Source organism: Aedes aegypti, chromosome 3, assembly GCF_002204515.2.
Source record: "Aedes aegypti strain LVP_AGWG chromosome 3, AaegL5.0 Primary Assembly, whole genome shotgun sequence".
NCBI lineage: Eukaryota > Metazoa > Arthropoda > Insecta > Diptera > Culicidae > Aedes > Aedes aegypti.
In genome coordinates, this window is record NC_035109.1 from 74,057,414 (window position 1) to 74,083,040 (window position 25,627).

The 25,627-nt window shown below is 37.5% G+C and overlaps 1 protein-coding gene across 2 annotated transcripts in view; it reads left to right on the forward strand.

The window, feature by feature from the left end:
• Positions 1–25,627, forward strand: part of LOC5567380 (RNA-binding protein Musashi homolog 2) — a 190,939-nt gene that overhangs the window by 5,940 nt on the left and 159,372 nt on the right. For both annotated transcript variants that reach the window (XM_021853082.1, XM_021853084.1), the window contains exon 2: positions 13,552–13,949. In XM_021853082.1, the coding sequence (XP_021708774.1) occupies positions 13,852–13,949 (98 nt within the window). In that variant the 5' untranslated portion in view covers positions 13,552–13,851. The remainder of the gene's footprint in view (positions 1–13,551; positions 13,950–25,627) is intronic.

Here is a 25,627-nt window from a genome sequence, read left to right on the forward strand (position 1 = left end):
TAGGTACATTACTCGACAAGAAAAACAACATTTTGACCAGAGTACACAAAAAAACTGCTTTTTCAAACCCCCTTTTCTTACTTAAGTCCAAAACTGCTAAGGCATTCACATTGTATATTACAATACCGAATTATCTAAAATTTATGCATGAAAACAGAAAAACAAGAATATCAAAAAAACATACTCCGGATAATCGAGTTTAAAATTCCGGATAATCGAATCTCGGGTAATCGAGTCCGACCTGTGTTTGTATTCCGGAACTTAATACCGGAGTTACTTAACACAACTCAAAATGACCCCTATACGTTCAGAAAGTTCCAATTAAGAGATAAAACTATGTGTTTTTTTTCACCGTCGACGTCGATCGACGTAAAATATGCCTAGTGTGGTTTCCTTGTAGAAATCAAATGAATGTTTCGATTTTTTACGAAACAGCTCCAATTAATTGTCTTCTACTATCATTTGTCGAATATTACATAAACCTCTCAATGAAAATGAGTTTTTCCTCAAAACCATACGTGGAACCCAACTTCGGAATCGTTCGACCTGGACGCTTGCTCCTGCGGGGGCGGGCGACGAAGGCAGGATCAAACATGTCGCGATTCATTAGTACACGCAAATAAAACCGTTCCAGAAAATGCGCACAATCAGTCACGAACTCTGGAACAGGGGGAATTTCGGTTTACGAATATACACCATGAATATAAATCACGGCATCGGGAACTATGTTCCTCAAACAATTCGTAACGCCTGCGAAAGTGATCACTGGTAGGAAGAAAATCAAGGATCCGTGATTATTGTTCTAGTATACGAGAACAGTGTTCTTAGAACCAGCAACACAGTTCATGGTGATGTTTCGGATATCGTGATTTTATCATACACATTGGAAACATTTTATGACCGGTTTTCCGTTAATGAATTATTTAAGAAGTTCTTGCTGATGTAATTGTTTTCATTCACATTGTATTGTGAAGCTACACAATTTAAAGGAAACACGACAAGGCAGCATAAAATAACTATTTTAGGAGTCGAAAGCTACGCCCGCTAATTTGGAGGAATACACAATTTTTCAGCTACAAACGAGCACATTTTGAGCAATACGCAGTATTCTTGTACATGTAGCATCAAGAAAAACTAGTTACTTACTTGATAATTTACGCAGAAAACAGTCTCAAATGAAAATTTCGTTGAAAATCTAAAACAAAAATGCATAGCTGCATGCCTTCATTCCGGACCGCCATTCCTTTGTTGACTATCGTATATTTGTTCCTGCGCATGCGTTATCATTTTTGACAGCGCGCGTGAACAAAGTTCTCGTTATCAGGAACCAAATCGTGAAAATGGTTCAACGGGTTCTGGATATCGTGATTTGAGAGTCATAATACCGAACGCGTTACTAAACAAACATGCTAATGGAAGAAGCAAGAACTGTGTTCTTGGATTACTGATTAGGTTCATATAAACTAGATGCAAACATTCACGCTTTTGGGAACCAAGTCATAAAATTCAGCAAGCAATGCGTTCCGTTTACCGTGACTTTTTGTTCACGATTATGAGAACGGATTTGTTTGCGTGTAGTATTTGATCTGTTGATCGCGTCGCTTGCTCTTGCGTGGGCGAGCGATGAATACTTGTTCGGCGTACAAAACGATTATCGAATTATTTCTCGAATCCGGTTAGGCGTGATTATATCATATTACCAGACATTGGTGACTCCCAGATCTATACCTTATCCCACTAACCCACTATATTTTTCATGACAACTGTGGTGATGCAAAGGTTATCTCTGTCTCTAGTAACAACGGTTGTCTAACTAACATTCCTTCCCTTTTCCGATGACCGTGAGGACGTGGGTGGCGCCTTTATTGGCTTTTAAAATTAGAACTCTCGATTTGTGCACATTGAGAATGGTAAGCTAATCTCAAGCCCCATTCATTACATCTCTGGGCAACTGCGATTGTTCCGGTCAATCACGGAGTAGCAGCTACGAATTTTACGGTCATCTATGCTTATGTTTATGATTTATCAGTAACTAAGCCACATTACCCTCTTCTGTTGCGTGTTTTGTATGAACCGCTAGCCAAGAGCATTGTCTTTCTTTCGGTGAGAATTCTTCGTGAATCCACTTAATTTCATTGTAAATTTGATAAACGAATATGATTTTAAACGACTGAGTGAAATTATATTTTGTTTTCAAATGAAAACGCACGTGGAATTGCGAACGTCTCTAATCCAAAGAAACAAAGCTAAGTAAAGATAAAGTTCTCTTCTACAAATACATCGATCTACTTCTAAAGATTTTAAAAATAATCAACAGAATTTCTAAAAGTACATCATTTGCATTATTTCTGTTAGAATTTAGAAGGCATTCTAGACGACTGCAATTGATCTTTATAGTCACTGTTTCTAGTTACTCGGAATGCTTAAGGGATTAATAACCAACAACAATTCCCACGCATTCTAAAAGGGCGTTGGTGTGGATGCCTGTATCGATGTAATAAATTAAAATGCAATATATTGGATCGCATTATTGCCAACACTGCCCTTGCTCTATACGTTCTTCCTCCAGGCCTGTGTCGCAATCGTTGATTTGGATTCGGCTGCCCTTTGTAGGAGAGTGCGGGTTGCTACAACACCAGCACACACACACAGCCGCACCAGGCAGCTGCTGCAGCATTGAATCGAAGCAAGAGAGGATTAATTGCTGCTCTGGAAGCTAATTCTCGTACAAATTTCCAAAAGCACCTAAGTGAATACATTAGTTGAGTAATTTCGCGATTTCCGCGTTACTAATACATCATAAAACTAAAGAAATTGAAACATCGAAAGGGAATAAGAAAGAATTATGTTTCTGTTCCATTACTACTTAGGAGCTTTTATAAAGTCCAACAAGAACAATCATTGTTTGATTGTTATTACTCCTGCTACGTTTGGACGTATATTCTATTGAACTCCGGTGTCTGATCCAACCCCACAGCAGATGTGCGATGAGATACGACACAACACGACACGCACACCCCTGAAAGAGACTCACTGTTTTCCATTCTCACGCAGCAGCGAAGCAAAGGCGCTCTCGCGAAATGCACTAAAATGCGAAAACGTGAATCCTGTGCTGCTCTGCTCCAGGCTTTCGGGTTGATCTTTGCCGTGGAATTCGGAGCAGCAGCAGCCGAAGGAAGTTGCGAAATCATAATTTTTGGAGGATGCTTGACGGGGGAGAATGCGTTTGCGTGATGGAACAGAAGTACCTATCTACATCAAGAAATGGAAAACTGAATGAGATTTGTTTGTTTTTGTTCGGAATCTCGTAGTCGTTATTGTCGATTACGGTATGATTATTATTATCATTCATTTCCACTAATGGGGAATTTCTAGTTACTGTTCTAGTAACAATTGATGTGTTATCAAACAGTTAGGTTTTTCAAAACTAATTGGTTTGATGAGATGTGCTGCGGACTGCCATGCAAACACCAAGCAAACGTTTGCTTGAATTTAAATATGCATACTTATTATGCAAAAACTGTTTCTACACTGTAATAGTTTGCATGCTATAGTTGTTGAATCGTGACCAGAAGTTTCCTCCGTAGGATTTCATGCCTATGATTTTAGTATAAGAATGTATCTAGTCAATCATCTTTAGTCGGTCTGTAGTGACTCAAATTCATATCATGTTGGTAGAAAACTATAAAAAATCTAATTAAAAAATGTTATCAATAATGAAGATTATCTGATCTACTGTTTGACAATCATAAATTGCTTGTTTGTCTAAAATTGACCCTAATTACACATATAGTGATATATGTGAAATGCAGTAAGTCTAAGAGTCTTACATTTTATTAAAAGCATTCCCTCAAGAACGATATCTGCGAATATTGAACAAATTTCAAAAACCTAGTTCAAGTTCTAGAATTGTTACGAGTGGTTATCAGCATCTTCCAATTTTGTTTGTTATAACGAGTATAACATATCCCAAACTTAAATTATTCTTCAATGCCTCTCTTTTTTATTCGAATGGACAAATATACACACAATAGACAGACATAGACAGTGCTGAAAGCACAAATTTGAATTTCTTTCACTAAAGACTTGAATGAGAATTATTTTCGAAAGGAATTTTAGCCCATAGACTCCACCCAAGTTTTAAGTAGGACAAACAACTATTTGTTAAATTTGCACAAATTCTCTTTCTATCCTCTACTCCATTCATAGTATTTCATTTGAATAGATGATTGAAATCTGCTATGATGCGATCGTTCAACTATGAAAAAACAGCTTCTTAATTAATGCGAAGAAACTTGATTCAATTTAAATACGCTCCTACGGCGCAAACTTCTTACAGCTTTAAACCGCTAACCGCACACTAATATTCCGATGTATTATTACACAATCGTCTTTCCTCCCTTCTATGGGGCCTGATGGCCTGGAGAGAGGGAATGCCTTCGTGGTTGTCATGTGGTGTGCTGATGCTTTTGCTGTTCCCTTGCAAAAGTTGCGCCAACAAGGCAGCCAAGCAACGCCACAAACCGAAAACTTTGTTTCCGACCTCTTCCAGTCAATGTGTAGCACAAACATGATGCAAAGAATTAAACATCGTAACTTTCCATTCTTTGTGCCGGAGCAGAGCTGAACGCAAAAGCCACTACCGTCCGTCCATTCGACCGACCGACCGACCGGATCTGTCAGACGTCCGAAAAGCCAAACCCGATCTGGAGCTTCCACGAAAACATGGCATAATGATGAATTTTATGAGAAAATTGTATTTTTTATTACGCTCGATTTTCCTTTCGTCTGACGCCGAACAGCTGCTCACTTTTCGTTGCCGGCCGGTTCGGTTCGCCAAACGAATCACACAGCACGGCTTAAGAACAAAACGTCGAATGAAAAAAACGATGAATCCCAAAACGTCGAAAGCTGCAGTTGTTACTGAACATGTGACAAATGTTATATCGGCGTATCTGATGTAATCGATTTCTCTACATCAATTTTTTCTTCCACAAATGAATTCTCGCGTAACTTTTCAAAATGACCTTTCTAACATTGAGAGGTTCTCTTTGTTCATTTTCTATTTAATCAATAACTGAGCCATATTAACCTCTTCTGTTGCGTTTTTTGTACGCTTGCTAAGGAAATTGTATTTCGATTTATAGTGGAAAACTTCCCAAAAGATTCAGTACTGCACTGTTATAATCGAAAGAGAGCGAGATAGCAAAGAATCTCTCATTGTTACAAAGTTCCTTTTGAAAAGTTACGGCAGAATTCACTAATTCACTGTTTTTCTTGTTTCACTGTGAAGTTCTCATCGTCCCCTTTCGCACTGCATTGTAAAATCTGACGAAAATTTACTGAAACAACAGTAACAATTCCAAATAGACAATCGATGACGAGGAACCGATTACTGTACATACGTCGTGATGATACTAAACGCGAGATTTATTCTTTCAATAGACAACCATTCTTCTAGCAACGTTTTACGATTTGGTTTATAACTTTTGGACGTTTTGCCATTTTCCTGTTCTATTCTTGTTTTTTTGAAGTTATGTTTCTGCGATACTTTATCTTTTCGACGTTATGAAATTCGACGTTTTGTCACCCTACCTACAGTACACGGTTTGTTTTGCCGCTGCTTAAACATCGAAAAGAACGATATTTGGTCTTTTTGGGGGGTCTTTCAGGGTTGTTGAATTCTAACAATCAGCAATCAATTTCGCGCAAGAGCCTGTTTGATTTTTCCTAATTGAAATGCAAAGCGCTATTGGATACGAAACTTAACGACGGATTTTCCGACGAGAGCGACGACAACTACTGGTGGCTCTGTGAAAAGAGCTGCTAGCTGTTTCGTAACCGCGAGCGACGTTAATTGGCGACAGTATCAAATTGCTGTGGTTGCAAATCCATTTCCCTTAGAGAGTAGATCCCGGACGTTTTCTCGTGGGTCTACTTGTTGCTGAATACAACTTTGAAAGTCCGTTTTACATAGTTTCTAAAAAAAACTTCAAGAAAACGTTCAAGGGTTACCAAAATCAACCCTAAAGTGAGAGGCATCACGTTTTGCTAGAAGGTAAACGGAAAGTCCGAGATACGTCACGACTCACGTTGATCTAGGAAGAGGCCGAATAAACATGGATGCTGGTAGGGAGGGGGTCGTGAGTGTGGATTAATTAAATTCGAATCTAGCAAATCATTCGCACCATGTGTGGTTCCGTCAGATCATCCGGGGATTGCTTTCTACTGGACGGTTTCAAGACAAAATGGATTAGTTTGAGGATCTGAGCTGCTGTACCTAGATTCATTTTGCTGGAGATGCTAGTTTTTTCCATCAAGTTATAACTTCTTTCATGAAATCCAAACAATTTGAACTGATTTTAAACCTTCAAATTATCGATACTACAAAATGTATTCCTGAGACAAACAGAGTCAGAGATTTGTGAAACATGGCTATAGTGGTTCTTTATTTGGCCATATGTGTTTTATCGAAAACTTTAATGGTTTGAATATTTTTGAATGTTTAAACATCAAGATATATTTGATATCGAACTACTTAAACACACAGAACGATTCAAAATGTTAAGATAATTAAATTATCGTGTATGGTGAAATAGGGAACCATTATGTCCATAACTGGTACATCTACCCTATTGATATTAGTCAAAAGTCTGAAATTAATTTTGAAGAGAAGCTGCTAAGCTTTCTCCTAGTGGATATATTTGATTAACTATTATCCTCTATTGAAGTTTGGCAAACTGTTTTAATTTATTCTGTAAGTTGCTTGTGAAATCCACAGTAAAATCACTACATCGATCTTTGAGACAGTTCTGACGAGGCTGCAAACAAAATCCTGAATAGAATTCTGAGAAGATTCTGACAAATTTTGTGGATTTTTCTACAAAACCTTGGATAAACCATGGAAGATTTCTGACAAGATAATTGGCGAATTATATTATGTGATATATGCATTTCTTTGGTGGCTTCCTAGAAATGAGTTCCTGGTAGAGTTCATTGAACCTGGAATTTCTGGCGGACTTAGCAATTCTTGTTTTTTTTGCGTATTCTTGTTGGAACTTGCGATAAGAATTTTTGAGGGACTCTTGGGAACGGAATCCTTAGAAATTCTTGGAAGATCTCCAAGATCTGGAAGGGATTCAGGAAAGAACTCTCGGAAATTCCCGGATAACTCCCGGAGGGATCCTGGAAAAGTCCTAAGAGGATTCCTGGACGAACTCCAGTAGAATTCCTAAGCCGATTCCTGATGAGATTCTTAGTGATACCTTTAGAGTTAGTCGATTCCTATGGAAATTTTAAGTGTATGTTCAGCAAAAAAAGCTTGTTACAATCAAAAGGATTTCCTGCGAGCACTTGACGAACTCGATAGCTGATACCTTTTGAAGTCCTAAAACGATCATTCAGAGCATATTGTAATAGTGCTTACGGGGTGTCTACTACCTTTAAAAACTTCGAAAACCGAGAATTATCAGGCAATATTGATAATAATCAGGGACATTTCTTTGAGGCAGTAATTCATGGTAGAATATGTTCATGACAAGGGATTTTTGCGTTAAAACCCCCAACAAATTTCAGCTGCGCCGCTATCAAAACGTTCCTTGAGCTGTTCATGTTCAAGACATGATTGAATTTTAAGAATAATATTTGACCATATCTTCATGGAGGGTATTTAGAATTATTCAAAATTTTGAAAAAGGAAAACTGATTTTGGGAAAGTAATCTGGAATTCAAACAACTTTCAATTTGAAATGTCGAAACAATCAATTTATCAATTTTAGGGCTGGTAGTAGGTCTCTTCTTAGATAGTTGGTCTCTATTTCAATGATAGTTTTTTTTTGTTATTTAAAGTCTTTATTTACTTAAATTTATTGTTTTAACCAAAATGGTCTTCAAAGTCTCTTTTCTCCTTATTTTGCTAGCAGTGAGTTTTGATGCAAAATTATGTAGGTGCCAGAGAAACATTCAGAGACTGGTATGTGGCTTTTCGACTAAATCTTCAAAAATTTCATTTAATATTTCTTGAGGAAATGACACATTAGTTTTCTCCTGTTTTACAACTATTCCGAAAACTTCCCTATTCTTTTCTACGCACAAACACGTTGGAACAGTGGACGATTTGAACAGTGAAGTAATTCCGTTGAACACTTCTCAAGCCATTTCGTGACATACAAACATCACTGTATTTTTATTTATATTACTTGGGTATCTCCAGTACTTTGATTTAAAAAAAAAACACTCTTAGGACTTCCTCCAGATATTTTTACACTAATCTAATGTTCCAACCAAATTTCCCGTTGTTTCTCTAGGAGATCTTCCAAAGATTGTTACAGATTTTTTTCATCTACGGTAACTCCAAAGAATTTCCCCAAAAAATTAAAATTTGCTTTAGAAATACTTCACAATTTTTTTTTTTGAACATTATTTAAAATTTCTGAAAATTTCCTGAAAGCATGCTTGAACAAGTTTTTAAAGACTTCATTGAGAAATCTGTTTCCTAAAGAAATCTCTAAGTATTTCCTGAAGATATTCTTTGAGAAATTTTCAGTAAAAATTAAATTTTTAAGAAATCCCTGGAGGCAACTTCTAGTAGATTTTTTAAAGAAGTTCTAAACGGAAGTCTCGGAAGAAATCCTGTAGGGTAGGACTTCTTGAAGAATATCTTGAAGAATCTTCAAATAAATTCCTGGAAATCTCTGAGTTAATTTCTATTGTTATATTTGGCAAGAACCAGGTTGTGGTCTTGAGATATCCAAAACCATTTTTTTATGGATTCCTTGGGAAAATGATTGAAGGGATTCAATGGAAAATAATCACTAAAGAGATGAGCTAGCCTCGGGCTGCAAATCTCTCAAACCTGCGAAAATCTTCGGCGTAATATCTGAATATTTGGGCGAATATTCACAAATGCATACAGTAATACGAGCAGTATTATTTGTCTTAATATTACGAGGAATAAAAAAATAAATAAAATGTAATCTCTGGTCTGATATCATGAGGAATTAAACTCTTCTCTCCTGGATCCTATTAGATGGTTCTGGTTTGGTCTCTCTTTTGTATTTTTTTTTATGGTAAAGGACTCTAAAATTCCTATTTTCATGACACTCTGTCGCTACTGGCCCTGCAAGTTAGAAAACATGAGCGCTTTTGAATGCAATTCGAACAATTCATCATTTATCAAAAATACAAAATTTAGAAAACATCGGTAAACGTAAATATGATTGTAAAATATTGTCACAAACATAAGAATTTGTTTCACCCTTGTAGTTGTTTTAAGTATCCAAACGGCCCATGCAGTGTTTGGATTTCGATCAGAATAAACCGATCGAACTATATTCAGAGAGTGTAGGGGAAGGGGTGGTAAAATGAACACCTTAAGGAAATCATCTTGTTTCTGATAGAAAAACGAAGAATTTGTATAGTTCATTTGCACAACATCAAAAATAGGGAAGTACTCTATAGCAGCGACATGGATTCAGACTAAAATTTTCACATATTTTCATCGCTATCAAAAAGCGATGCAAATGTTCATTTTACCTGCACTATGTGGGTAAAATGAACAGCGGTTGGTGGTAAAATGAACACCACGCAAAAAACGTGAGCAAAACAAATATTTCTGAAAAATTTCAATGCTTCACCGAAAATACATCCATCATTGATTGTAACCCATTGAAAATGAATTCTAAAGCTATCAGATTTGACATCATATCATAACGATATTCACCTCACTGAAAAACCTCAAGTCTTCCGAGCTTAAAGTTACGTCAGTTCTAATTTTCAAACGTGATTTTCTAAAATCTTAGTTTTCGTTGATATTTTCACTTCAATTGACTTCCGTATCAACTCGAACACTCAGATTTATGCTCTAAATCGTCCGTGTGTGATAAAAATTCATCGAAATTTGTTTTTTCTCGGTAAAAGGAACGGTGTTCATTTTATCACCCCTGTTCATTTTACCACCACTTCCCCTAATAGTTCGCGAACCATAGCAGTTCATGGCACAACGCATTCGGAGAGACCTATGAATGTAAACATTCACTCTCTCGTTTGGTACGTGGCACGAGAGCGTTCAAAAGCAGCAACTCTCACAGATTGCAACAGTAACGAGCCATTCGGGTGTGATCGGGACCAAACAGTGGGTGGTGTGTGTCTGTCTTGTTTTAGTTCATGGCTCGTTATCTTCAACGAACGGTAAATGTCATGTGTGTTGTATGAATGGGCTGAAATTATGGCTCGTGTGTCAATGATCGTTAAATTTTCCAAAGCCTGGGCCCATGGATACCATTTAAGGTTTCTTCACTGAATGCTGGCCAAAAATGAAGAGTTCATGGTCTGTTTTCGTAGAAGTAAGCAGTAATCAATTAACTTTAAGAACAAAGCATACCGATGCACTTGAAATTTCCAATTAGTTGACATTGGTGATCAGAGCTCTTACAAACGATATAAAAATGATGAAGACTCCTTATCAAAAAAAAAATCAGTTGGATAAAACTTAAGCTTTCCACCTTAAAATAGTTTCAACATGCATTTAAAACAAATCTGGTAGCTTGAAATATAATTGAATCGAAATTATTTTGTAATTATTTTTTTATCTATATCTCTAATTGGAGTATTTCTTGAACCTGGAATTATTTTGTAAAACCTAGGGAAAAACCTGGAAATATCAGGGAATATAATTTCTGTAAACGTGTAGACAGCCTGATTTAGTTTAAGGTTATTTTAGCCTTATCAATGCTTAATTGTTTTGACGGTCATTTAAACGCAGAGCATGTGTCAGATGAACAAATCGAAGTATAAATTGAGCGAAGAAATCCACTATTTCCTTTAGGCTGGATGACCTTATCCATCGACTTCGTGTATGTACATGATCATTAAATCATTTAAAGAAGATTTTCAAGAGTAATTCAATGTATTTCGGTAAAAAATCCTTGTGAGATTCTTGCTACAGTTTATGATCGTCACTTCAACCTTATTGCCGAAGCAAGCAAGGAAAGTTCATCATGGTGACTTCAAAATGCGATCTTTGATTGCTATCTGATGAAATCCTTGGTAGATCTTGATGCATTTGAAAGGCATTGATTAATCTTGTTCGAACTTCAAGGATTTCTGTTGTGATTATTGAAAAAGATTACCGATTCAATTCTCGGTGTATTTCTTCCGAGATTCTGCAAAATTTTCGAGAGATAATAAATGATGAACACTTTGAAGGATTATAGTCAGATTCTAGTCGAGTTTTTGACGGTTTTCGGGCGATCATAACGATTCAATATTCAAGGATTTTGAAAAAAGTAATTAAAACTAATCAATCATCTCTGAATAATCTTCCAATGAACTCTCCGACGATCTCACATGTATCCGTCGAGAGTCTTCCCTAGGATACGTCAAAGATTTGGTCAGGAATCCTATGAGAATTGGAGAGAGAAGTGAGAAATCTATTCCATCCAAGATCTTGACATGATTTCACGAGTGATTACTCACCAGAACTTATGGCTTAACATTGTCCATTAAACTGCTTCTCTAGAATAATTACTGAAAATATCATAGAAATTTCGTGTTCAATCATACTTGGTAATATATACCTATTGAATGTGCTGTGGCTGAAATTGTATTTTATTGAACATCGGTATTGTAGTACCATGGTTCTACCAGAAACCTCAGTGGGTCGCGCAATAATAAATTATTCAACGTGTCTTGATTCGCACCCAACTGATCCCACCCAATGATTAGCTAGTGGGAGAAACTCTAGCTAATCTAGCTAGCGCGAATGCCTTTTGTTTTCGTAGGTATCTTCATTGCTAGTGTAGACAGACGCTGCGTACTATCGCTGCACACAAATTCCCCGTCACTCATACTAGACCACTTAAGCGTCAGAGATTAACACTATAAGTTGCTGGAGTAGGCTCTTTCCCAACCACTTGTTGGGATATTATTCTTACGAACCCATACCTACAACCACCACCGTCGATCGATGTCGTCGTACAGAGTTCGTACAGTAAAATGGGGCGAATAGAAACAGTTTTCGACATTTTATCAACTTTAACCGTTCGCGAAAGCGACATATTGTTGATCTGGAAATAAACACTTTTCCAAGTGTATCTTGAATATCTAAGTATATGCACTTGGTAAAAAAAATAAAAAGATTGCAACAATTTCAAATTTTGATCGTATTAGAATTCGAAAAAGACAGATGTTCCGATATTTCGTTCTTAGTTTTATGAAAAATGTCGCATAATTTAATTCTTAAAATTTTAGCGACATTGAAATATTAGAAAAAAAATATTTGCGTAGGTTTATGAAGTTTATTATGTCAAAATAGTAATATTTCTAACTGTAGCTGTAGGTCGCTTCGTTTCTTTTCGCCCAAGTTACGGTAACGCAGCAGCAGCAGCAGCTAAGAATGCTTGATGCGGATTAAGGTGGCGCGCGCCTGACCGAGCTTGCGCGGGTAGATTAGTGCACTAGAGATCAACTTGCTACTTGGGCGGCTTACCCAACGTCGTCGTACATATTTTATAGTTGCGCACAAACGCGGGACGGGTGGTATTCAGTGCATCGTGGTAGCGTAGTGTATCGAATATCGATTCGTTGCCATCTTCTTCCTAGTTTCGATGGCGCCCAACTAGTTTCGTACGCCTAGAGTAGTATGGAAAGGAAGGTCGGTAGGTTTTTAGAAAGCAGTGATTTGGAATTTAGATTATATGTATGTTTTGTTGACATTATTTGAGTAGTGACGAGGGATGTTTAGTTTTTGTTAGTTTTAAGTTGGTGAGTAGTCTTTGAAATGGTCCAAGTCGTAGAACTTAAACTTACACATTCTTTTTGTATATTGTAAGCCTCCGAAAAGTGTGAGAACACTACAACAGCAACTTGTGATCTCTGATGATTCGAAACTTTTGGGGCGTTGTTATATTGAAGCTAGGTGTTAGAATACTCGGTGAAGCGATTTCATACTTTTGTTGGGTAGTGTACAATCGATAATAGTTGATTCTAGGTCATCGTTATCAAATTTAGAAAATGAATCGTTCTATGAATCGCTTACAAAACCCTTACAATTCATTATTCCAGCCCAGAAACAACGACTTGGTCCCGAAAAAGTGGCATTGGCTGCCGCCATTATTGCCAATTTTCCAATCATAGACCTTTAACATCGTTCAACTGAATACCGTCCTTCAGACTTGCGGGTCCAACACAATCTTTTCCGAGCTCCATTCACCCTCTACCCATCCGTCCATTAATGACTACTCTGTGTTGAATTATTCTCCAGGCAGCAGACTATCTAGAGTTTTTTTTCGTTGTATTAGCGTGTATGCCTCCTCTAGATTGTTGGTGTGTCTGTTAATAACGACATGTACGTAAATGAAAAAAATCACTTTGCTCTTTTAGCTCGCTTTGACTGTCTGTCGGTCGGTCCCGCTGACCGTCAGAACTCCTAGCAATAATTATCTTAATAGCGAAACTCTCGTACTTGTAAATTATCTTTAATCTACATAGACGTTGTTTTCTAGTTTACATTTATATATTTTTTCTTTATTTTTTCTCTCTATTACCATCTAGCAAACCGAAACGGCAGAACCTTACTAGCGCGAGTATACGCAACACATACCTAGATCGTACCAACAGTTCGTTCCCTAGTGTATTTTGGTAGTGAGTTTGAAAACTGCAAGTAGTGTGGAATCCAAAACAAAGCATACTGTAGTGTGGAAATCTGGTATCCAGTATTTATACATATAGAAAAAGGCAAAAGGATTTGTTTAGCGCATCCCCAGTAGTAAAAAAAAACAAGAAAGCATCAACAAAATTAGAAAAACCGAAAACAAAAACAAACACCTTCACACAGTAGAAAAATAGGAAAAAATGCTGTTTGAAAATCCTGTGGCGGCTGCAAAAATGTTCCCATACAGTGTGCCTCCGCCGATTCAAGGTGCAGCTGCGGTCCCGGTGCAAAATTTAAGGTTTGTGAAAAATTTCCATTTTTTCCTCTATTCTCTCTCTTTTATTTCTCTGTGTTACATCAAAGACATCTCTTTTTTACACATCGTTTCCCGCTTTCCTTTGATCAGCGCAAAGGCTTCATAAACTTCTGTCTGGTGTATGTATATGTGCATCTGTGTGTACGTACCAGCTGGTTCTCTTCGGCTTTCCATTCACTTAGTTCTAACTTTTCCCGGAGCTCTAACATCAAACCATATAACCAGTGCACTGGATGTGATCTAATGTTTTGGCAAGGCTGGAAGTTTTTAGCGACAGCTATGCGGCATTGTCACCCACACTTGAAAGAATGCGTTTTGCTAAAAAGCCTACGGAATGGAATGAATGAATGCTGTGTGAATGTGCCAACAACAATAAGACGCTAGCTCTCACAGTTGAAGAATGCACGTTTCCTGGTGGTGTTAACGGAGGTAGTTTTGGGTCAGGTTTTAGCTGTAGCACATTCCTTTCCTGGGTTTTTCATCCGATCATTGCTAAAGGTTCCAATAGTGCTATGCACCGATGCTGGGTTCCACATTGGAAGGGTTCGAAAATAGCTTTTGCTTCTCGTTTCACATCTAGGCCCGTTTATGATTTTTTACCTATATCTATAGGGATGTCGTTGAAAAGTACTCTTTCTTAGATTTGCTACAGTAAGCTTCAATAAAAAAGTAAAAATATTTGACGAGTTGAAGTTTCATAGAAGCGTTAGATAATTGGAAATTGGTAATCAAATACGTACGTAAATTACTATAGTTATCCGTTTGTCAGAAATGTTCTTTGAAAACGCTACAACAGTACAACGTTAATTGAAAATGCTGCTGTTAAAACTAAACCGATTTGACAGTTTACAACACAGCCTTTAACAAAGCAAACTATTTCAACATCCAATATAGTTTCTTAGAATGAATTCGTAAAAAAGGAAGAAATTTAGAAGTCAAACTACAAACTTTACCCCAACTTTTTGACCCACATTCCAACATATCCATTTCTGTTACATTTTTATCGACGCATACTGCCCGATGTCACACAGCTCCTCACACGATATATCATTTTCGCGCTCAATCTGAGCTCTGGCATAGTGTATTTTCGATCTTTTGCACATTTCCCCCTTCCTCTGGGTCTGGCCGGTGGTCCGACAGGTACCTGTAGCTACTTGTGACTTGGCTTCGCTACTTGCTGGCTGGTCAAGGAAGAATATTTTTAGCCGAGACATTTGTCCTTGGGCGGGATTTGATTTTCTATATTGGATTGGGAAGAAGACGGAAAGTGCTTTTTGACTTGTTGCGGGATGTGGGACTGATTTTCCGAACGCGATGTGCGGTAGATCACGTTACAAAGTTGTTTCCTGTTGTAATTCGGTCCACTTCGGTGGGGAATCCTATTTCCACCGTCGAATGGGAAGTGGTGGCAAAACTGTCAAACGTATGCCAAATGGACTGACGGGTACTGTTTGGTCCCTCCGACCAAACTCCAATCTTGTACTACCGCAATAGCTGACACAGCCGTAAATATGCTGCGGCGACCGATCTGATAATAGAGCGCTCATGCATTACTCCGTCTATGATGATATAGGGCAATGCTGTTGGAAGCTACTGCCTGTCAGTCACTCGCTAGATGTCGGTGTCGCTAGCAGCGACGATGACTGACAAACGTCGTTCGACTCTCGGTGAGTTCATTAAAGTTGATGAATCGACTGTTTAGTTTGCTATTTTTCATCTCACCGCTAGGGTCGGTGTAAGTACTTTGTATGTATCGTTTTGCTACGGAGAGCTACAACAGCAATGCGATTGTTTTAATCTTTCCTGATGAGCGATGCATCGAAATCGGCGACGGAGAGCATGATTATCACGTTTCGCGATGGAAGGTTAAACGAGGTGTGAGTTCGAGTTCGAAGCGGTACGGTTTTACATTAACCTCGCAATGAAAAGCCACATATTCAGTAGAGCGAACTAAATGTTACATGATTGAAGGCTTATTTTACTGTATGATCGATTTATGCATTTTACTGAAAGCATAAATTTCTGAAAGACAATCTCGAGTAACAATTCAAAAGGTCCAATCCTCAGATCGTTGATTCTGAGAAAATTCTATGTGAATATTGTTAACCATATTTTCCATTCCTATTTCTTAGTTTTCAAATCAATTAATGTGATTTTTTGCTCGTTGAGTGACGATTTATTATTACTACACTTTAATAATTGATTTGATTCTGAAAACTGCCAAAAATGTGAAAAAACGATGAGTTTAAATGCTTGGCCAATTTTTGATTTTAATGCAGGCCAACTTGAATGTTGTTAGCGTCTACCAAACCCAAGGCTAGGCCCTTTTGGTTTACATGAATGAGTAAGAGAGAGTCATTGGCCTCTCATCATGCTTAGGCCAATGACAGTTTGAAATTTTCCATCGTATGATGGTGAGAGAACCGATCATTGGCCGTTTTGAGCAGGGGGCCAGTGAATGATTTGGAAAAAAGCTGTTATTGGCCGTTTTGAAAATCGGGTTTATAACGATAAGTTTTATGATTATGTTGACAATGTTTGCATAGTTTGTGGGTGTTGGGAGATGGTATCAAATGATATCAAAACTCGATTCGTTTACAATTTGATCATTGGCCCTTTAGAATTGTTACGCAAGAAATCATACTTCAGGATAGGACTGATGTTGGAATCACTGATCGAGCTGCAAATCGATAGATCAGAGAATGCCTAGAATGAGATTTTTAAAGAACATCTTTTTGAATTTGAGAAAAGCCTATGCAAGAGATTTTGGCGAAATATCTGCACCCATAACAAGACCTAAACAAAGATAGTATATCGTGTACAGTAAATGCAATGTTTTCTAACATAAAACATTAGAATTCAAAACTAATAAAGATGAAAATTAATAGTAGTAGTAATATTATTTAATGTCATGTACTTATATCCACTGAACAGGGCACCGAGAAAGAGAATCTCTGCAAAACAAACACCCAAGCAAGTACTCACCTAACAAAGTTTTGATTCTTGTTGTTAGACACATTCTGTTTGAATCCCAAGATTATTTACTAGCAATACCCCAGAAAAAACTTCGAGTGAAATTATTCATATATTTTTTTCCGTACATAGGTGAAATTTATTTATAAGGCTATATTCTATCATTTTTCCTGGATGCCTTAAAAAATCGTTTAGAAATTCACCATAATGTTCTTCCAAAGTTTGCTCTTGAGATTTTCAGCGTTGCTTTTCTATTCAATCGGAAGAATAATTCATGAAGGCGCTTCCGTATATTTCTCGACTAATTGCAAAAGTCAATTTTACATGGATCTTTTGAAGAGATCATTTAGGGCTTCTATTAGGGGACGCTACCTACAGCAACAATGTTTGAACATTTTTCTCTTCCTTGCGTATTTTTTCTTTTGAAAAATCTCTTGATGTGTTCTATGTGTTCTATGGATTGTTTCGACAGGCATTCTCGAAGACATTTCTGATTCAATCTTGAAGAATATCTGTAGGGAAAATTTTGAGGAAATCGTAAGGAAGTCAATTTAAGGTACACTGACTTAATTTATGAAGATATCGTTGGAACCATTCCCGGAAAGCTTTACCGTGCAATTTTCGCGATGAATTTCTAGTAGAATCTCTGAAAGTATTCCTAAAGGAATCCTATACTAGAAGACAATAAAATCCATGGAAAACCACTGGATGAAGTTCAGGCACGGTGTATGTGATAGTTGAAAAGTTCCTTTAGTAACATTCAAAGACAGGACTATGTAAGGGTGTCTGCCTCCTAACTGAGATTGATCTAAACCAAGCATGTGCTAGAATAAGGGTGTAAGTCGCATGGTCGATTTCTCAAGAAGCAGTTTGTCAGCATTTTTTCACCTCAGGACGCTAGATTGCATCGCTGCCTAGCGTCCAGGAGTGAAAAAATGCTAACAAACCCGCATCTTGTCATCTTTATTCACAGAAGAGAGGATCGATGAAGAGAAATCGATCATGCGACTTACTCCCTTATTCTAGCACACGCTTGAAAATTCTTCTACAGTCAACTCCCCATAACTTGATTTTGAAGGGACCAACGAGTTAGGGAGGTTATCGAGTTGAAGAACACAAAATAAATGGGGACCATCGATTTGGATGAGAAAATGAGAAAAAAATTTAAATGAGAACCAACTTTTACTATGGTCCTTAAACTCGATATCGAGATAACGAATACCGAATAAGGGAGAGCTGACTCTACTTGTCAAATTATGAGAGAATACAAACTAGATTTACATTTGTTGTGCTACTTTTACGCAAAGCATGGTCATTTTTTATAGCAATGTGCTCTTTAAAGCATAAAGAAGAAATATTAACTGGAACAACTTCAACTGCCATGAAGGCCTGGGAAATTACCAAATAGCTAGGTCCTTGTTACCAGGAGAATGACCGTTATCAGTCCTTTTAATTACCCACGTAGTATGTGATCAATCCTGTATTTTGGTCACAGCCTCTCAGTCACAATTTACCGGTCAGCACCTTTTCACATCTCTCAGAACCAGTATTAAAAAACGTTAGCCGCCTTGCTCGCATCTCATCAGTCTATCCAGTTTCCGAAACTCCGGATACCAGTCCGACATTTTTGTTCAATTCAATCAGCAAGAAATATGCACCCAAATTTTCTCACGACCTCCGGGCAGTAGTGCGGCCTTCAGGACCTCGTTCAATTTTTAATGTCATAACCCACGACCCTCGCTCTCTCGAAAGATAACCCGCCACCCAACCTTACAAGTTTTGAAAGATTTTTTTTGCCGGTTTCAGAGCAAAGTATCAGCGGTGTCTCAGAACCGGATGGAGCATCCATATCGTCCTCATACATTTCGGGGTAAAATACCTAATCTAGGCCCATAAACACGCACCCGTACATTGTGTTGGCAGTTTAGAGACCGCATTTTGAGCCAGTATGGGTGAAATTTATATTTTTCTCGTCTGCGTACCTATAGTCTCGTTTCTCGAAAGGAAACTTTTGAAGCAGCATTCATTCTCCTTCCTCGATGAGGACGAGATGATGATGACGATGCAGAGGTATTTCGCCCCAACAACTGCAACAACAAACCGGAATCCTAATTCGTTCACTCGGGCGTTGTGGGTCTCTTTCACTCATACATGACCGAAGTGTTTCTCGTTTGCACATCACGTCCTTCCCCTTGGCAAAATTGATGTAGGTAGGTAAGAGCCGAGACGAAACTTGAGGGGGTGAGAGATGGTCCGTTTTTGAGAAGTTGGTAGGAAGCAGGGCTGGTAGCGAGTCACTTTTTAGTGACTTGATCACTATTTCTTATCTTTATTAACAAGATTTCAGCCCTAACTAGTTCGGGACCAACGGCTTTACTTCCTTTCCGAAGGAAGTCGTCACTATAATCCTCATATTTTAGTGACTATTTTGGGCATGGGATTCGATTCTAGGTCCTCGGCGTTAGAAATGTGTGTTCTAACCACTAAACATTTTTTTTACTACAGTCAACTCTCCATAACTCGATATTGAAGGGACCATCGAGTTAGGATCTTCGGTTCTATAATCTATGGTTCTTTCGATCTATGGTTCTTTAACTCGATATCAAGATACTCAATTTCTTGACCGTATTTTATCTCCCAAATTTAAACTTTTGAAGAAATTATTAACTGAATCGCATCATTTACCAAGGTCCAAGATGAATCCAGATTGTGTAGCTTCTGAATCCTTTCTACTAAAAAAAACTTCTTCCCATGACAGCTATGAAGATGCAGAGGTATAACGGGTCTTTTGTAACAATAGATGTCACACTAACATTCATTCCCTCCCTTGATGATCGTAAAAAGATGCCTGTTATTGACTTTATACTATTTAGAATTTACAAAATTATACACAGAAGATGGTATGCTACTCTCGAGCTCCGTCGTCTGTTGGTTCCTATAACACTGCAGAACACGATTTTGTCTCAAGCATCAAAATACCACTATTTACTTTATTTCTGTAAATGGCAATGAATTCAGCACATTGCCATTTACAGAAATATCATAGCACGTCTAGTTTTTGAGATATTGGCTGTTGAAAATGATAATTTTGACTGTTTCAGCCAACTTGTATGCAAGGTTTCCAGCTTGTATGGCATTTTATTTGCTTAATTGGCCTCAGAACTTAAACTTCATGTGTATAAAAATACTAATCATCAATGTTCATAATATTTCCGATGCTCAAAACTTATTTTTTGTTGGTTTAGAAAAGTCTTGTATTTTGCCATATAAGAGAAACGAAGAATTTCGTATGGAGACTGGAAACATGTTGAAAAAATCGATTTAACCTCATTTTTATCGTGCAAATTCGAACAAATTATATCTGAAATGAAAGTTTAAGTCCTATTTTGCATGCTTGGTAGATTAGATCATAATATTTTTCGATAAATCATTGTTTAAATTTTATGTAAACATCAATGAAACCAATGTTTTATACAAATTTGGCGACCTGTAGCTAAAAGTTGTGACGTGCTGGAACATTTCTGCGAACGGCATCAGATTCAGCAACCCCAAATCTACTAGAGACACATAATTTGATTCTTGAGACACGCAAAAATGTAATTTTTGTTACGCTGTGTAATTCCGATTATTCTGGCCAATCAATGGTACAACTTTGTATGCGATATCTTGACATTTTGGGAGTATGTAATTGAACTGAAATTAATCTGATTTTGATTATTAATTATTAATTGCGTTTTGATTTTTAGTCTTTTAATAACCTTTGAGTCTCGTGTTTCCCAAATATGTAGGTGTATTCCGGCGAAAAATTTCTTCGAAGAGCAGACATTTTCTTCCATTACTCTTCTTCTTCTTAGCATTACGTCCTCACTGGGACAGAGCTCGATTCTCAGCTTAGTGTTCTTATGAGTACTTCCACAGTTATTAAGAAAGCTCTCAGTTTCTTTGCCAAAATGGCCATTTCGTATTTCGTGTGGCAAGTACGATGATACTCTATGCCCAGAGAAGTCAAGGAAACACACGGCTAAGGAAGGCTTCCATTACTCATTAGCAAGTATTTTTCTTTTCTTTGAAGAAAATACGCGCAGGAATTCGCCTACTGGTCAAACAAATACCTATTTTTGTCTCCACCTCATGCTACCAACCACTTTTCGTGAGGAAGAGAGCAGGATCACTCAGTAACGCAGCCACATCCCTGTCGAAAGGGGAGAATTTTTAAGTTCCAAACTGGAACTTGTCACTGCCCGTTTGACATACCCCTCGCTCGGTTCGGTCGTCGTCTTTTGACCTCGAAGCAAGCACCTTTTCAAGACCTCTGTTTTTTTTTCACTTCCACAGCCACATGTTAGCCCGTCACCACACCGGTTAATGACGTAGTTTTTTATGCCCGTGGTGTGTTCCGTTCTCTTTGTCGACAACTGGGTGAGTTCTCGAGGTCATAACTTCAGAGAGGAGAAGAACCATTGGCAGCAATAACGAAGTGGATGTTGATAGGGCTCCACCGACGTGCACCAAACGAACAACGACAGCTGCTTCTAAGGAATCAGGTTCTACAGGGTTCCACTAGACCACCGCCATCACCATCGACTGCATTCTTGTTCGGTTTTTATAATGTCTACAGACCGAGAGGAAGCGGGAGACTTCGATGCTGCAGCAAACAAACGCTACGCTGCTTAATAGCACTCGCAACAGCAGGCAAACAGAACTACGAAGCATATGCGTGCGTATTAGCTCGGTACCATCTGCCTTGCCTGCCTTCCTGAACCACCGACGACGACCGGTGAAGCTTGTTTGCGCTGTTGACTCCCCCCGAAAATGGGAAAGAAACCTGTATTGATTCAACTGTGGTGGGATCGGGCCTTTCTCTGGTTTTCAACGGTCAAAGTTCTGAACTTTAAACTGATTTCATGTTTTGAGATATGGATGTCAGTGGTCTTTAAATTAATGATAATTTTACCGGCTTCATTCTACTTTTTTATTACAATACTTGGTTCAGCAAAACTGCCTATTTATATTTCAAGAGACGCTAGTAATCTTTTTAACAGAATATAGGAGAGTTCTTCGGCAGATTTTGTACAATAAATGGTAACTGTTGAGTCTGTGTTTCTTTTAATTGAATATCCAAATAATGTATAATAATCTTCTTCTTTTACTTTATTTTAAAAACTTTCAGATAGTACGTCTCTTAATGTATAAAGTAAAAGATGACGAATAATTAAAACCTTACAAAGGTACAATAATTAATTCTTAGGGAAATCACAGAATTGATAATAAGGCCAAATAGCCTGAAAGTAGGCAATCAATTCTGAACCTAATTCAGTTGTGCCAATATATGATTTTTTTTTCGTTTTGAAGTAGTAGATTCAGAGTATGGTGTCTTGTAGAAATCAGAATCCAAGATCAAAATTTAGCTATGAAGAGAGCAACTGATAAGTTGTCGACTAAAAGCAATCCAGCTTGTTAAAACACAAGTGATTAGGGGATTGACTAGCGGACCCAAAACATGGGTAAACGAAACCTTGCCATCCCGTTTGACTCAAACAATGACGTTCCCTGCACAATGGATAAAATAAACGCTACAAATGCCTCAGTTTTGTAAATTTTGTACTTGTGGTTCATAGATTTCTGGTGACAAGATATGTTGCATATTTAAAAACAGAAGAAGAATAGAATTCCTCGGAAGGTACTGTGTAAAATTCTTCATAAATTTTCGTTCAAATTTCATGGAGATGTTTTCAGCAATCCTACCCGGAATCGAGGCGGTAATTCAACACTGTTCCTTTATTAGGGCTTAACTGACATGATCTATTTCACTTCACCGTTCTTTTTTTAGGTAATAATTTCATCAAATTAAAGAAATTTCTAATATTTCTTGTTTATGAATCCAGATGAAGAGAATAAACACAAAAACATGTTACAAAAATTGAATCAGATTCAGTTTTCTGCAAAAATGAAAATAGAGCAAAGAGATGAAGAGAAATTGATCAATGCAGATAAGCCCTTATAAAGAATCAATGTCTAATTGTCCTGTTACTTGGAAATTCTCGGAAAATCAGTGAAAATGTAATTAGTGGATTGCTAATCAGTGTGGCTTCTATTAAAGATCTTTGGCTGATTTTTCTGAATTTTTTATCGAACATTTAGCGGTTGGTAAAATTTCCTGGAAGATCTGAATATTTTCTCACTGCAATCCAGGAAAGATTCATTAAGAATTCCTGTTTGACGGATTCCTGAAATTACTGATAATTATTTTTGGTTAAGCCAATAGGTCAAAAACTTGACTGGTCCTTTATCTACGGCAAAATCCTTACGAGATCTCTGATTTTGTATGGATTTTTTTTTTCGATTTATATAAATTATTCTAGACATTCTCACAGCGAGATCTTTGATGCATGAAATATGGCAATTTTGCTCATTTTTTATGAGATTTTCGGTAAAATTTTGGAATTACTGGGATACTGGAAAGATGTTATACAGTAATGACCCGATTTTGTCAGCCCCCGATTTTGTCTACCCCCGATTCTATCTACCCCCGATTCAAGTACCTTTTTAGTCCCGATTTTGTCTACCCCCGATATTAGCACCCTTTTGACCCGATTTTGTCAGCCTTCAAAAAATACATTATTTTAATGTGGAAATATTAGGTACAACCATGATGTAAGAAGTCATGTATGACATTGGTCACGCGTATACGATAATCTAAAGTATGAATTCACTTTGTATCGCAGTTGTCACAGAACGTAGTTACGTTAGGGATCTTGTATATTATTATGGTTCATACAAAAATATAAAAAAAACGCTGTAAACAATAAGAAAAACATTAAGTGATAATGATCTTTATTGTGGGTCTTTCAGATTTTCCAATAAATCGTGTTAATCAGTTCGTCCAAAACCCTTATAAAATCAATCCTGTATGAAAATTGTATTCTTCCGGGAAAAATACGTAAATTGAAAAACTGATTCCGAATAGAAACTTACATTGAGTCAGTCAGTTTTCAAAGCAAAAATAATATTCAATTTTGTTTAGGATGTAAAAGTTTATGCTAATATGTTTAAATTTTCAAAATTTTGCGTTAACTAAGTTTTATGCCGAAACTTACAGTTCTATTGCATTTTGAGAAAATTTTGAATTTTCCAACGAACGTTCTTGATTGCAACAGTAAGAAGCTTTAAGAAAACTTCTGTAATTCATCATTTCTTGCAAAATCCATGCTATTCTCACCGGTTTAAGAATGAATAATAGGCCTGGCGTGTGAGTATACATAATTTTGTTTTGTTGTTGCTACAGCGCCTCGAAGCCGTGCAAAACTCCACCATTCGTCCCGTCCACAGTTCGTTGCTGGGGTTCTTCGCTAGGCGCACATCCGTGGTGAGTCCTTCTGTTCATTGAACCTCCCTCAACAACGTGTTCCATCATCGAACGAGCGCGCAAACGACGACGACAACGGGTGACTTGGCTATTTTAAACTTATTCGCGCCCCACTGCTTCGCTGAGCCACCCCCCTCAGACTGTCGTCGCTATGTTCCTCCGGAAGATATCGGACCCAGATGCTAGGTCGCTTTTCTGAAACAGAATAGAACTAGGATGAGTTGCCAAAAATTAGACGAGTTTCTTACCTTTTTTGTTGCGATGTGGGGTCGTGGGGATGTATGAGGAAAGCATCCTGTCGTTTGGTAATGCGTTGCGCTGCTTTTGTGTGAGTATCAGCGATTGTCATAGTGAAGTATAAACAACTTATTTACAGCAAAATTAACCATCATGATCGATGGGTTTCTTACAAGAAACGGAATTTATGAAGCTTTTTCATATCCATAAGTGAGCATGAAATTTTACGACTTACAATTAACATTTATGTTTCGTTATATGAGATACAAACTCAAAAACATTTTGTTTATTCGTTCTCTCAATAAGAAGCAAGTAATTTATTTTAAAATTACAATTTAGTTCTGTTTTCAATTTGTTGGTTGGAAATGTGAGTTTTCACTAGAAACATGGGACACTATTTGATAATAGTGATTCGCTCGAAATTCATGGAATTCTCCTCACTACTGTAATAAGAAAGGGAGGATCTCATCATCTCCTACAAAAAATCTGCGATTTCAAAAAGATCTTTTATTAAGGTGAAGGTGAATCGAAGCCAAACCTCAAATTTTCAAGAGCACGGATCTGGAGAACCAAACACCCTTTTAAGCTGAAAACTTAAACGATTGGTCACTCGCTGGTGTGGTGACCAATCGATTAAGTTTCCAGCTTAAACGGATGTTTGGTTCTCCAGATCCGTGCTCTTGAAAACTTGAGGTTTGGCTTCGATTCTTCTTCACCTTAATGCTCTTCAACATTTGTCAGAATTCTACAAAAGTTGTTCTTTATTAATTTTGGATATCGGACAAAACATAAATTCAAAATATTTGTTGGATTTGTAAAAACGCATTTCTCAAGGCAAGTTGATTTCAAATCCATAGTCGAACTACGTGAGTGAAAAAAGTTATGTCCAATTATGCTCCGTTACCTTAATTATTACGGGATGGTTCATCACGGAACATAAGCTACTCCAAATTGCGACGGAGGTAATTTCTTCATCCTAAAGCATAAAGCGCTTTCATGCCACATTCCAACGCGGCGAAAGAACTCTGCACGGTGATGGTCTGCGGAGCCACTCTTGTTGCTGGCGACCATTGACAACGGTATG